At 39.6% G+C, this 12,536-nt stretch overlaps 1 protein-coding gene and 1 long non-coding RNA gene across 3 annotated transcripts in view; one reads left to right on the plus strand and one right to left on the minus strand.

Moving 5' to 3' along the window:
* LDHD (lactate dehydrogenase D) overlaps positions 1–12,536 on the plus strand; it is a 70,528-nt gene that overhangs the window by 11,885 nt on the left and 46,107 nt on the right. For both annotated transcript variants that reach the window (XM_075189475.1, XM_075189473.1), the window contains exons 2-3: positions 11,221–11,337; positions 12,253–12,347. In XM_075189475.1, the coding sequence (XP_075045576.1) occupies positions 11,251–11,337; positions 12,253–12,347 (182 nt within the window). In that variant the 5' untranslated portion in view covers positions 11,221–11,250. The remainder of the gene's footprint in view (positions 1–11,220; positions 11,338–12,252; positions 12,348–12,536) is intronic.
* On the minus strand, positions 3,885–9,994 carry LOC142104663 (uncharacterized). Its single transcript, XR_012679617.1, has 2 exons — positions 9,378–9,994; positions 3,885–4,940 (listed from the first exon to the last, which is right to left on the minus strand). It is a non-coding gene; the product is annotated as an uncharacterized LOC142104663 (long non-coding RNA).

Consider the following 12,536-nt stretch of genomic DNA (forward strand, 5'->3'; position numbering starts at 1 on the left):
TGATCAGTGAGCGGTCAGTTGAGAAGATCAGCAGTGGTGGACACTACATACCACTGGTCACATGTAGGAGGCTGGTCAGTGAGCGGTCAGGTGAGAAGATCTGCAGTAGTGGACACTACATACCACTGGTCACATGTAGGAGGCTGGTCGGTGAATAAGCAGCAGGATGGACAGTAACCCAGGTTGAAAGCTGTAGACGGTCCAACACGGAAGAGGTGAAGAGAAAATATTATTATTGTATATCCCTGAATATTGTGATCATATATTCCTGTATATCATATATTCATATTATAAATATTTATCTCATATATATGTATAACTCTGCATGAGAACCCGCTAAGAAACCCACTACATGTGGTAAAACGCGTTTGGTCTAACCTACACTATGGAAAACAGTTTGCCGTATCTTTAATCTCAGATTGTTTTTTATTTTGGTCACATTAGATAGACTGACTATGACGTCATTTACGCCAAATTTATAGGCATAAATTACATCTGTGAAAAGTACACAATTGCCCAGTATGCATTTGCAGGTATCTTAAGGTACTTGCAGCAAGTCTGCATAGTATGTTTTTGGAGTGTGGGAAAAAACCAGAGCACCCGGAGGAAACCCATGCAAACACAGGGAGAACATACAAACTCCACACAGATAAGGCCATGGTCGGGAATTGAACTCATGACCCCAGTGCTGTGAGGTAGAAGTGCTAACCACTAAGCCACAGTGCTGCCCTAAACATATCCCTGTATGTCACTGTTATATATCCCGTTATGCCATATATATATATATATATATATATATACATATCATAGGCAAACCGAGGGGGTTTCTAGTGTCTGGAAACCCCCCTCCAAGCCTGGGGCACTGTATAACTGAGGTGGTTGGACCCTGCTCCCGCTTCACACAGCTCTGCTTGAAAAGAGAGAGCTGCGTGCACCTAACAGTAGTGCACACAGCATTGCCCATGTATATTATGGGGATAGGAAGAGTTGGAGAGCAGCCAAGCACTGTCTAAAATTATAGCCACGCCCCTATGCACGTTGGTCATGCCCACTGGTGACGTGGTGTGGAAACCCCCCTCTACAAACCCTGCGTTTGCCCCTGCATATATTTATATATATATATATATATATATATATATATATATATATATATATTCCTCTATAAATCAGTATTATATACTCCAATCAAGTTATGGGATATATTAGATAGCAAGTGAACAGTCAATTCTTGTGGCTGATGTGTTGGAAGCAGGAAAAATGGAAAAGTGTAAAGATCTGAGCAACTCTGACAATGTCCAAATTGTGATGTCTAGACGACTGGGTCAGAACATCTCCAAAATGGCAAGTCTGGTGGGGTGGTACCTGTATGCAGTGGTTGGTACCTACCAAAATTGGTCCAGGGAAGGACAACGATGTGGTCATAGGCAGCCTAGGCTCATTGGTGCGCTTGGGTAGCGAAGGCGCCCATCTGGTCCAATCACACAGAAGTGCTACTGTAGCACAAATTGCTGAACTAGTTAATGCTGGCTATGATAGAGAGGTGTCAGAACACACTGTGCATCGCAGCTTGCTGCGTATGGGGTCCTATAGCCGCAGACCGGGCAGAGTGTCCAAGCTGACCCCTGTCCACTGAAAGCGTCTACAATGGGCATGTGAGCATCAGAACTGGACCATGGAGCAATAGAAGAAGGTGGCCTGGTCTGATGAATAATTTTTTGTTTTACATCATGTGGACGGCCGGATGCATGTGCGCCGTTTTCCCGGGAAAGAGATGGTACTAGGATGCACTATGGGAAGAAGCCAGGCTGGTGGAGGCAGTGTGATGTTCTGGGCAATGTTCTGCTGGGAAACCTTGGGTCCTGACATTCATGTGGATGTTACTTTGACACGTACCAGCTACCTAAACATTGCTGCAGACCAAGTACATCCTTCATGACAGCGGTATTACCTGATGGCAGTGGCCTCTTTCAGCAGGATAATGCCCCTGTCACACTGCAGGAATTGTTCAGGAATGGTTTGAGGAACATGACAAAGAGTTCAAGGTGTTGACATCTTTAGGATGTGCTGGAAAAACAAGTCCGAGCTAAGGAGGCCCCACCTTGCAACTTACAGAACTTATACAGAAGTGGAAGTTGCTCAATCAATTTATAGGCTATAGCAGGTGCATGAAAGGGTGGGGTTATCCTAAAGGGAACAAACACACAGAGATCCCCCAGCACACTGCTATAGCCAGCAACAGATCTGCTATTTCTACTGTAGATAAAAATGCAAAAGTCTCAGTTGCACACATTTGCAAATATATGTTAAAGCCACCCGCCACTCTATGGCGCTTCTGCTAATAGGGTGGTCCTAACTCTAAACAATGAGAGTCCCATATATTTGGGCCATACATATATGTGTTTTTAAATTTAGAGCTAACTTACCAAGAGGTACCCCAGAAGCCTCCAAATAGCAATACAGCGCCAGCTCTCCCCCTCAGCTACTGACACCAACATGCCTCTCAGACAAATACAGAAGTGAAAGTTGCTCAATCAATTTATAGGCTCATAGCAGAACTTACAGAATCTGCTGCTAACGTCTTGGTGCCAGATACCACAGGACATCTTCATAGGTCTTGTGGAGTCCATGTCTCAATGGGTCAGAGCTGGGTTTTGGCAGCATGAGGGGGTACTACACAATATTAGGAGTTGGTTTTAATATTGTGGCTGATCAGTGTTTATGTATTATAATACTCCTATACTGTGTGTGCTGGAAATTGGAATATTTATATATATATATATATATATATATATATATATATATATATATATATATATATATACATATATATTCAATAGGCAGGTAGTTTTAATGTTGTGGCTGACCGGTGTATAATATCTCAGTATATCACTATTATATAAGTCCCTGTTTATCACTATTATATATCCTTACTTATCACTATTTTATATATATCCCTGTAGATAAATACTATATGCTCCCTGTATATCACCATTATTTATACCTGTAAATCAATAATACTGTTGTGGCCAAAAATATTGGCACCCTTGCACTTTTTTCAAAGAAATTCCGTGAGAGTGGGCAGGTATGATATATATATATAGATATAATCACGATTAGAGAACACAGGAGAGGGAGACTGCTTGTAGTGTAGTAAACGCTTACACCAAAGTAATATTGTGATGTACCAGGCTTATCCCACAATACAGCAGATCAACAGTGAAGAGCTTCCAATAAGACAGAACCTGGGTAATTGAAACAACCTGTAAATAAATATATCAGTGTTATATTTCCCAGCATATCACTACTCTTTATTACATGTATATCACTGGGGCTGTTGTTAAATCTAAAATTCTGACCCAAGTCAGCCTGTGGTGTCAAGTATATCTGGAAGCGCTTCAATCAGCTGGAGAGAATTGACACAGACCAAGTTCTGTATGCAAGGAATATTCTCTAGTTTATTGATACAAAGATACAGGTTTTTATAGGCTACTGAATAAATGAATCCTACGTCATATGCATACAATAGTTTATACCACTAGTTTATGAGAAGCGCTACTGATTAACTTTCTCACGTATTCTTGAGGTGTTTACTTTTCTCCCCCTTCTAAGGACAGATGAGCCTATTATTTCTTATCTCAAGGGGAGTTGGAGATATGCTATGTGCAACACCATGGATACAGTTCCCATACTACCAGCTGGATATGAAGCTCATTATTGTTTTCATAACTGGTTACATTCTTCAGGTGTTCTCTATTAGTTCAACTTCAAGGCCATAGGCTCACATATTGCAAAACTGCAAGTTAACAGAAAAATGAATAATCTCTTCTAGCAAATAATATTTCTATACAAGTTACAATAAAATGGCTGAACAAAGGCCTTATGAGGCCTTAACAAAAAATCATATTTAACATTTCCCATCTTTTATTCAATTTTCGACCCTTTCTCCTCCTACCTACCTAATCCTATCTATAGAACCACATTCTTAATAAGCAGGTACTTATACACATGTAGGAGGCCACATGCATAGAGTTGGTCCCCTTAGGAATCTGTCAACTCATCCCCCACTAATAAGCCTGTGATCCTCCCTGTCCTAACTTGATTTATGAGGAGATGCATTTTGGCAAATGTCCATGTCTAGAAAAGATGGTTTCTTAGAAGATGGTTTCTTAAAAGATGGTTTCTTAAAAGATAGTTAATGAGTCTATAGTAGTTCTGCAGGCCTTGCATGTCCTTTGTTCAATCTTTAGTAGTTTCTTGTTGCAAACTCTGCAGTTCTTTGGCTTTGCTAGTCCAAATAATTCATGACACTCATAGTCTGGTCAGGTTTCAGAAGTAATTTCTGTGATCATCAGAGGTTCGGGATTTTCAGTGGTTCCCTTTTTGGAGAGACAACAATCAAGTGTCAGTAACTTCTTAATCAGCCATATATTTAGTTTCATTATCACCTATACGATCAACAGGATTGCTAAACCATTTGCTACTAATGCCAATATTTCCAATATCCAACATGAATCATTACTGACAACTTTACCAATGAGGTTATGCATCTGCACAAAGACATTTTCAGAGTTTACTCTACTATGAGTGCAAATTGTTGAGCACTCCTTCCCATATGTTTCTCACAGTGGCATAGGCAATATGTCACTTAACTGTCTGTTTCATACTGGGTTAGGGAGGCCTTAATCCCTACTTCAGTCACAATTATTCTGGCAAGACATATCAATACAATGAGACAGTCATTTCTATTTATCAGAACAAGACTCCCCTGATTTGAAGACTTTGCAGTGTTATGCGTGAATCCAGGTGTCTCTTTCCTGTACTTTCACTGCCATGGGAGTCGTCAACAGGACTTGATAAGGACCCTTGTATCTGGGTTCAAGACTTCTCCTGATGTGCTTTCTCACGACCACCCAGCCCCCCAGGGTGCAGTTTATGGGTACCTGTATCAAAATTAGGGTTTGCAATGGAGGAGAATATTTGACCATGTATTTCAGTTAGTTGTTTCTATAATAAGGCAACATAATTCAACAAATCACTATATACATGGTGTAGTTGCTATGGAAAATAACAGCCTGTTCTGTTTGCTGTGCCAAACAATATCTCATATGGTGTTAAACCTGTGTCTTTCCTAGCAGTATTTTTTACTGAGTGCAGGTAAACATGAGATCCATGGCAGACCTGTTTCAGCCATTATTTTCTGCATTTTCAATTTCAGTGTACCATTAAGGCGCTCCATACATCCTGAACTTTGGGATCTGTAGGGGGTGTGATAGTTTCTGGAATCCTTGCCCCGTAAAGTGTATCCCTCTGTCACTTACAATGACCTCTGGTACACCATATCATCAGATTACCTCATTCGCAATTTTCTTGGCTAATGCTTTAGCATTTGCTTTTCTATACAGCCATGTCTCCAGCCAGTGACTAAAGAAGTTGACACAGACAAGCACATTCTCAAAGCCCGAGCATTTGGGAAGTTATAAAGTCTATCTGTATCCTCTTATAGGGATATTATGTCTGGGGTGTGCTTTTCCATAGGACAGACTTACTCGGGTTACTTTGTGCACAGACTAGGCATTCTGCCACTAACGACTGTGCTGTTTGGGCGAACCCTGGTACTATCCATAAGCTGCTAGTGAGTACAACCATAGCATCTTTTCCCAGATGCACTTTCTCGTGTGCTATATTGGCCATAATGGGATAAACTACTTTTGGCAGACACAAACGCTGACCTTTACACCACTCCTTGCACTTCTAGTGCTCCATGTATTGCCCAAGTCTTTTTCTTATTTTCTGTTGCTTGTCTTTCCATAAGTTGGAGTGTGCTCTGGTCAAACAGGGGTCAGGGGGTCACCATGTAAATAGACTCCCCTTGGGGTACTGGGGCTATGGCGGCTTCTCGTGCGGCCTGGTCTATTTCACTTAGCTTCGGGGGTAGTATCTCTGTGTGTGTCTTCATCTTCATCACTGTTTGGAGGACAGCTGGAATGCAGTGAACAATGCCCTGGTATGTTCATCATATTGACTGGTTTGCTTGCTGAACCCATAAGGTCCCTACTTTTCCATACAGGGCCATAATCATGCGCAATTACAAATGCATAACTTGAATCAGTGTAAATATTTACTCTTTGTCCTTTTGCATATATGCATGCAAGTGTCAGGGCCTTTAGTTCAGCTTCTTGTGCTGACATGTGACTCGGTAGAGTCTGTTGAATCACTATTTCTGTGTGTGTGGTTACAGCACACCCTGTATACGGGACAGGATCTATGTGATAGTGTGAACCATCTACAAAAAGAGTGATGTCTGCATCTGGTAATGGTTTATCTTTAATGTGAGATAAAACCAGAGATTCTTGTTTCATTAGTTCTATGCAATCATGTTCAGAAAAATTTTGTTTGCATTTTTTTTTTTTTTCCTTTCTTTCTGTTCAAGCTGGAATGGAATTCCCCCAAATCCCTAGGGTAACCCCAATATATACAGGTACTTCTCCCATCTTTTGAAACTTGCTGCAATAAGGCAGCAGGATTCAACATTGTGCACTGCTTAAGTGTAACGTTACTGGGAGTAAGCAGTGCTACTTCATTAGGATAGGCTTCAGTAAGGAGCATGTGGAATCCAAGGAAAAGGTTCTTGGTTTCTGAGTTCCACAAAGTTTACACTCATTAGATGGAGTGTACAGTACAACGGTTAAGACAGATGTGGTAACTTTAATTCTTCTGGAAGAGAAACACTTAGCTTAAATAACCTGTTAATAAGCCACATCATCAGTTCTATTAGTGTATATAATAATGTGTTGGGCCACAATACTCACAAACACATTCCTGCATTGGGTGTAAACCCCTGTAGTCATGGGTTGCTCTTTTCTTTATTTGGTTGGGTTAAACTTTCATATTAGAATTTTCTAATTATGTATAATGATCTATACATTACTATGGGCCTGAGTCTGGTTCTTCCAAACTTGGCTTTCCTTTCTAGTCTAGTACACATCTACAGCGCACAGCAAAGGAAAATAACGTGCAATCTATATTCCTCCTGCTAATATCAATGAACTCCCCTCTCTGGTCTCCCTTGGACCTTTAAAAAACTTAAAATACAGTTTACTCAGATTCCCCTTGTCTGAAGGTCTTAACATATATCTGTGAACATGAGAGGCTCTGGGGCCTCTTGTGCTTCCTTTTTTTTTTTTTTTTTTTTTTTCTTCTAATAAAAAAGGAAAGGGAGGAAGAAAATACACAGTGCGCTCGGCAAGTGTTATATGTCACTCATTTCACAATAGGAGGGAATGTCCTTTGTGCTGTATATCTTCATACTTAGTAAATCTGGCCGGTAACAAATGTTTTGCTTGTGCTTGGTTTCTGTCACAACGTACGATACCGTTAAGGTAACTGGGTGTCCTAGCACAATATCTATACTCTTTTCAAGCACTAAAGCAGAGTAGTATGCAAGTGACCTTAGCTTGCGACCATGTATTTGTGTCAGTACTCCTTGTACATGTGCACTGACTTCATAACAAAATAATGTGAAAGGCTTGTCATAATCTGGCAAAGCCAGTGCTGGCGCTGAAGTTATTTCAGCTTAAAATTGGTTAAACATTTGGTTCTGCTCAGAGGAGAGTATAAATGGCTTGCTATGATCCAGAAGTGCTAATGCAGGAGCACATACAATTGCTCTTAAAGTCTTAAATCTTTTTCATTTCTGTAAAAATATAGAATTCCCATCAATGCATTACCATACCCACAATAAAAAGAATTATTTACAGTATATGACAATTATAGCACAGTAAATAAGGGCAGTAAATGTCTTTACAAACACTGATTTACTCAAAACTGTAATGAGGATACAAATAAAAACCTTTTGCTTTCTGCACATACAGAAAAACCACCTAGTTCATGCATTTGCTATGTGAATAGCACATAAACTCTAATATCTCTTCCAAAACAAGGTAATCATTACTCAGAAGAGTTTACGTTATTTAAATCCTTCATTAGTTTATACTTATGTTTGTTGTGGTGCAAAGATGGTGCATTGGAAGTTAAATCAATGCAATCTGGATTGCCTAATGGGTCTTTGCAGCTGGAGACCTGTGAATAAAAAAACTTTTGCATAGAGATTAACATTTATTTACTAGGAATTACTGTAACTGTAACATGCGTGTATACTGTTATCAGGTAACCAGTGAACAGCTGCTAAAAGCTTAACTGTGACGCTATGCGTTCCATGCCTTGATTTCCTCAAAGGGGCAGTCCCTAATTTCACAAATAGAGAATGTCAAAGTGACGAGACCTGGGCGAGTGTTCAAAGCCACTCCTTTCTTATCATCTCTTAGTACAGCCCTTTTAAATGACACTAATTAAATTTCCGGGTTTAGAAACATTCAATCTGGAATCTTGGTTCCAAGTATTCAACCATTTTAAAAGCAGCACTGTCTCATAAATCAGAGTACTCTCGTTAGACACAATACATTGTGTCTGTAAATCATTCAACATTTTCTCAACAAAATCTCTCTCCCGTGACCAAATATTCACACATATTTCTAGATTCTGTGATTTTCGTGTTCAAAGTAAAAATATATTTACTTAAGTCTCGCTCACAGACGACATTTTATCTCGTAACATTTCTTTAAAGGCATAACAAACCCTCCTGATTTCTGAGAACATTCATCAGCGCCATTTTAACACAGATAAAAACAGCATGTAAGCTCACTCCCACAATTCTCAACTTCATTAAAGAGAAAGCTATATTTCTGAACTTCAGAAACAAAATTATTTTGTTCAAATACAGAAACGGCTTGTTGGATCCCAGCCAGCTTTGTTCTGACACTAGTACTTATAGTGATAATGTACATTATTTACAATCTTGTCCGTGCAATCGGACCAAACATTTTAAAACTTCTTTTGTATCTTTTTAAAAGCTTATCATTAAGCAATGAATGTACAACTTTTTCAACCTTGAAACATGTCTCTTGTAAAAAACGGACAAGACAGACAAACATTGTGATTTAAAGTAAATCAAACATCTCCCTTATAGAGCACTAAGACAGAGAACAAACAATGTGAATTATCACGGATCTCTCTCACACGCAGTAAGACGGAGACAAAACTCACATACAGAGAAAGAAAACTTAACTGACATCTTCCAGCCTACTGCTGTGGAACTACAAGTCCCAGCATTACACTAAATACAAGTTAGCTTCAACATGTTATCATCAATCAGCACTCCGGACACATTTTTTTAATTTTACATACATTGTCAAAAAACAAAAAAAACAGTGTGCTTCTTATCTCAACACACTGAAATCATTTACACAGAATAAGGGAGGGGCACATTTCACTTATTCAGCTGCACAGGATCAAACATACATTTATAATATACAACCTACTTGATTCATTATTCAGCTTCCGATGCATTTAGCATATCCACATATATTTCGACTTTTCAGATCTCTTAACTTTCCTGTGCCACCTCAAACAATCTCTTGGGGTTTGATCTCAATACCCCTTTGTTCTTGTCACATTACCACTTGCAACACCTTTGTTTCTCCATCCACACATATCTTTGGCTATCCCCGCTTTCTTGTCAAATTCCCTGCAGACCTTCTACTCCCCCATTTCCTTTAGTCTTTGTGCATCATATCTATGAGGGAGCTGCTGTCATTTGTTTACTATCTATATTACTCGTATTGACAGTATTCTGTTGAGTCCAAATCGGGACTCTTATCTAGTTTCTGTGGGTTGTCCTTGCACTGGACGTCCTGTTCTGTGGACTCCTTGTACTGGATGTCCGTGCTAAATAGCTTCTTTGACAGTATCTGGGACGAAGGTCTTTTGGAAATCTCTCTTACACAATTTGGGCAGATTACAGAATCTCCCTTCTTTGATATACCTCTGGGGATGGTGTCTAAAATGTTCACTCAATGTTCAAAACAATAACTCTCTAAATCCCTCTATTCCATTACATGCTTCTTTGATCAATGTCTTATGTGACTTTTATGCTTTATACATCATACATAGGTACAAACACATGCACTCAAAATTCAATCATCTTTCAAAAATCTAATCAACAATACAATTACAGTAAACAAATTGGGTTAATACTGTATTATATTAATCAGATGATACTTGAGACTCACAAATTCGCGTGTCAGGTGCCTCAGACAGACATGAGGTGACCCAGACTAGGAAGACCAACGAGTAGAAATCTACTGACCGCGGATGTTGGGGTTCAATGTGCTGGGAAACCTCCGTTGTCTGTCTTGTAGCCTGCTGGACAGCGAATCTCTGTGGCGACCTCCAAGTTGTTAAATCTAAAATTCTGACCCAAGTCAGCCTGTGGTGTCAAGTATATCTGGAAGCGCTTCAATCAGCTGGAGAGAATTGACACAGACCAAGTTCTGTATGCAAGGAATATTCTCTAGTTTATTGATACAAAGATACAGGTTTTTATAGGCTACTGAATAAATGAATCCTACGTCATATGCATACAATAGTTTATACCACTAGTTTATGAGAAGCGCTACTGATTAACTTTCTCACGTATTCTTGAGGTGTTTACTTTTCTCCCCCTTCTAAGGACAGATGAGCCTATTATTTCTTATCTCAAGGGGAGTTGGAGATATGCTATGTGCAGCACCATGGATACAGCTCCCATACTACCAGCTGGATATGAAGCTCATTATTGTTTTCATAACTGATTACATTCTTCAGGTGTTCTCTATTAGTTCAACTTCAAGGCCATAGGCTCACATATTGCAAAACTGCAAGTTAACAGAAAAATGAATAATCTCTTCTAGCAAATAATATTTCTATACAAGTTACAATAAAATGGCTGAACAAAGGCCTTATGAGGCCTTAACAAAAAATCATATTTAACACTGTTATATGTTGAAGTAGGTTTTTATTTGTGAATATGTAACTGATTTTTTACAAGGGTTAAATGACTTTGGGCCATTTGTCATAAACTCAGGTTGTGATTTGCTGCATATAATACAGTGTAACAGCCCAAAGTGTTGCTAGCCAAAAGGGCATAATGGCATATTATTTAAATTTAGGTAAATAGCTGGTGTTTCATAATACTCCTTGATTGTAGCTTGGGGCGTCCTCTCTGTATGGTAATATGTCTTTAAGGGGGTGTTGCTGATTTGTATGTCAGGCCTCTCCACCCCTCACACGCCCCTGGAATGTCCTTGTGTCGTATAACAACCTGCTATATCTCTATATGTATAGACTGAGCCCTGGCTGTGTAGGAGGAGAACCATGCAGATTGTAGGACGGATACAGAGAGCTGTCAGCCTCTGCCTAACACAAACATGGACCTGCAGATCCTACAGAATAACGCCACAGGTATGGCACAGAGTCACTAGATACAAAGGTTAAAGTACATCTGTGAAATAATATCCAGAGAGAAGAAATGTGTTAGTATCAGTGTTACATAACAGCAGGGTCCAGCTAAGGGGATCATTCCCCATACTCACATGGGGTGATTATATGTTGTGATAACCTGGCCTGAATTCACTTACTGGAGTTTGTCATTCCTACACATCAGTTATCTAATTCAGCGCAGGTTTTTAGGTTTTTGCATTTGTAAACCAGAAGCAGAATATTCAGAGAAGTCAGGAGTCTGATATAGGCACCTTCACCGCTCAAGTGCACAATCCTGCGCTCGGTGTCAGACACGGCTACAGATAAACGCTGCAGCTCTGATACACTGTACTGTATAGGAACACGAGACAGCATTTCCTACAATACATTTCCTTTCTCCTTTGCCAAAGTCATAGTTACATAAATCCATAGATTCTATCTTCAAAAAAACATTTCATCCAATAAGACAAAAACCCTATAAAGCTTATTCAGATTTACCTTGCAAGGGCCAACATTCCTTCCTGACTCCATAATATTCTACAGTTCCCAGTATCAACATACTATAGTGTAATACATGCAGCAGTCACCGCTATCACCGTAGTGTAATACATACAGCAGTCACCGCTATCACCGTAGTGTAATACAGACCGTAGTGTAATACATACAGCAGTCACCGCTATCACCGTAGTGTAATACAGACCGTAGTGTAATACAGACAGCAGTCACCGCTATCACCGTAGTGTAATACAGACCGTAGTGTAATACAGACAGCAGTCACCGCTATCACCGTAGTGTAATACAGACCGTAGTGTAATGCAGACCATAGTGCATGGGAGTTATAAGGACAATAGTGAACATGTTACAGTGCTGGTTATGGCTTTGTTGGTCTTCTTGCAGCTTATTGATGATTTGACGGCAGTGGCCGGAGAGAACAATGTGTCTACAGCAATGATTGTCCGAGAGCAGCACGGGATGGATGAATCGATGCACGTGTAGGTCTACATTACCTTGATAGTAGATGCCAAAATGTTACAGTGATTTATCCCACCCTATAAGATCTAACTTTTTTTGTACATACTTATTACCTGTTATACATCTCTGCAATTTATATATTTATATAGTCATCTTATCTTATAATTCATTGTCATTACATGTATGCAGGTAATAATGTTAATAATATG

Source organism: Mixophyes fleayi, chromosome 10 (assembly GCF_038048845.1).
Source record: "Mixophyes fleayi isolate aMixFle1 chromosome 10, aMixFle1.hap1, whole genome shotgun sequence".
Lineage (NCBI taxonomy): Eukaryota > Metazoa > Chordata > Amphibia > Anura > Limnodynastidae > Mixophyes > Mixophyes fleayi.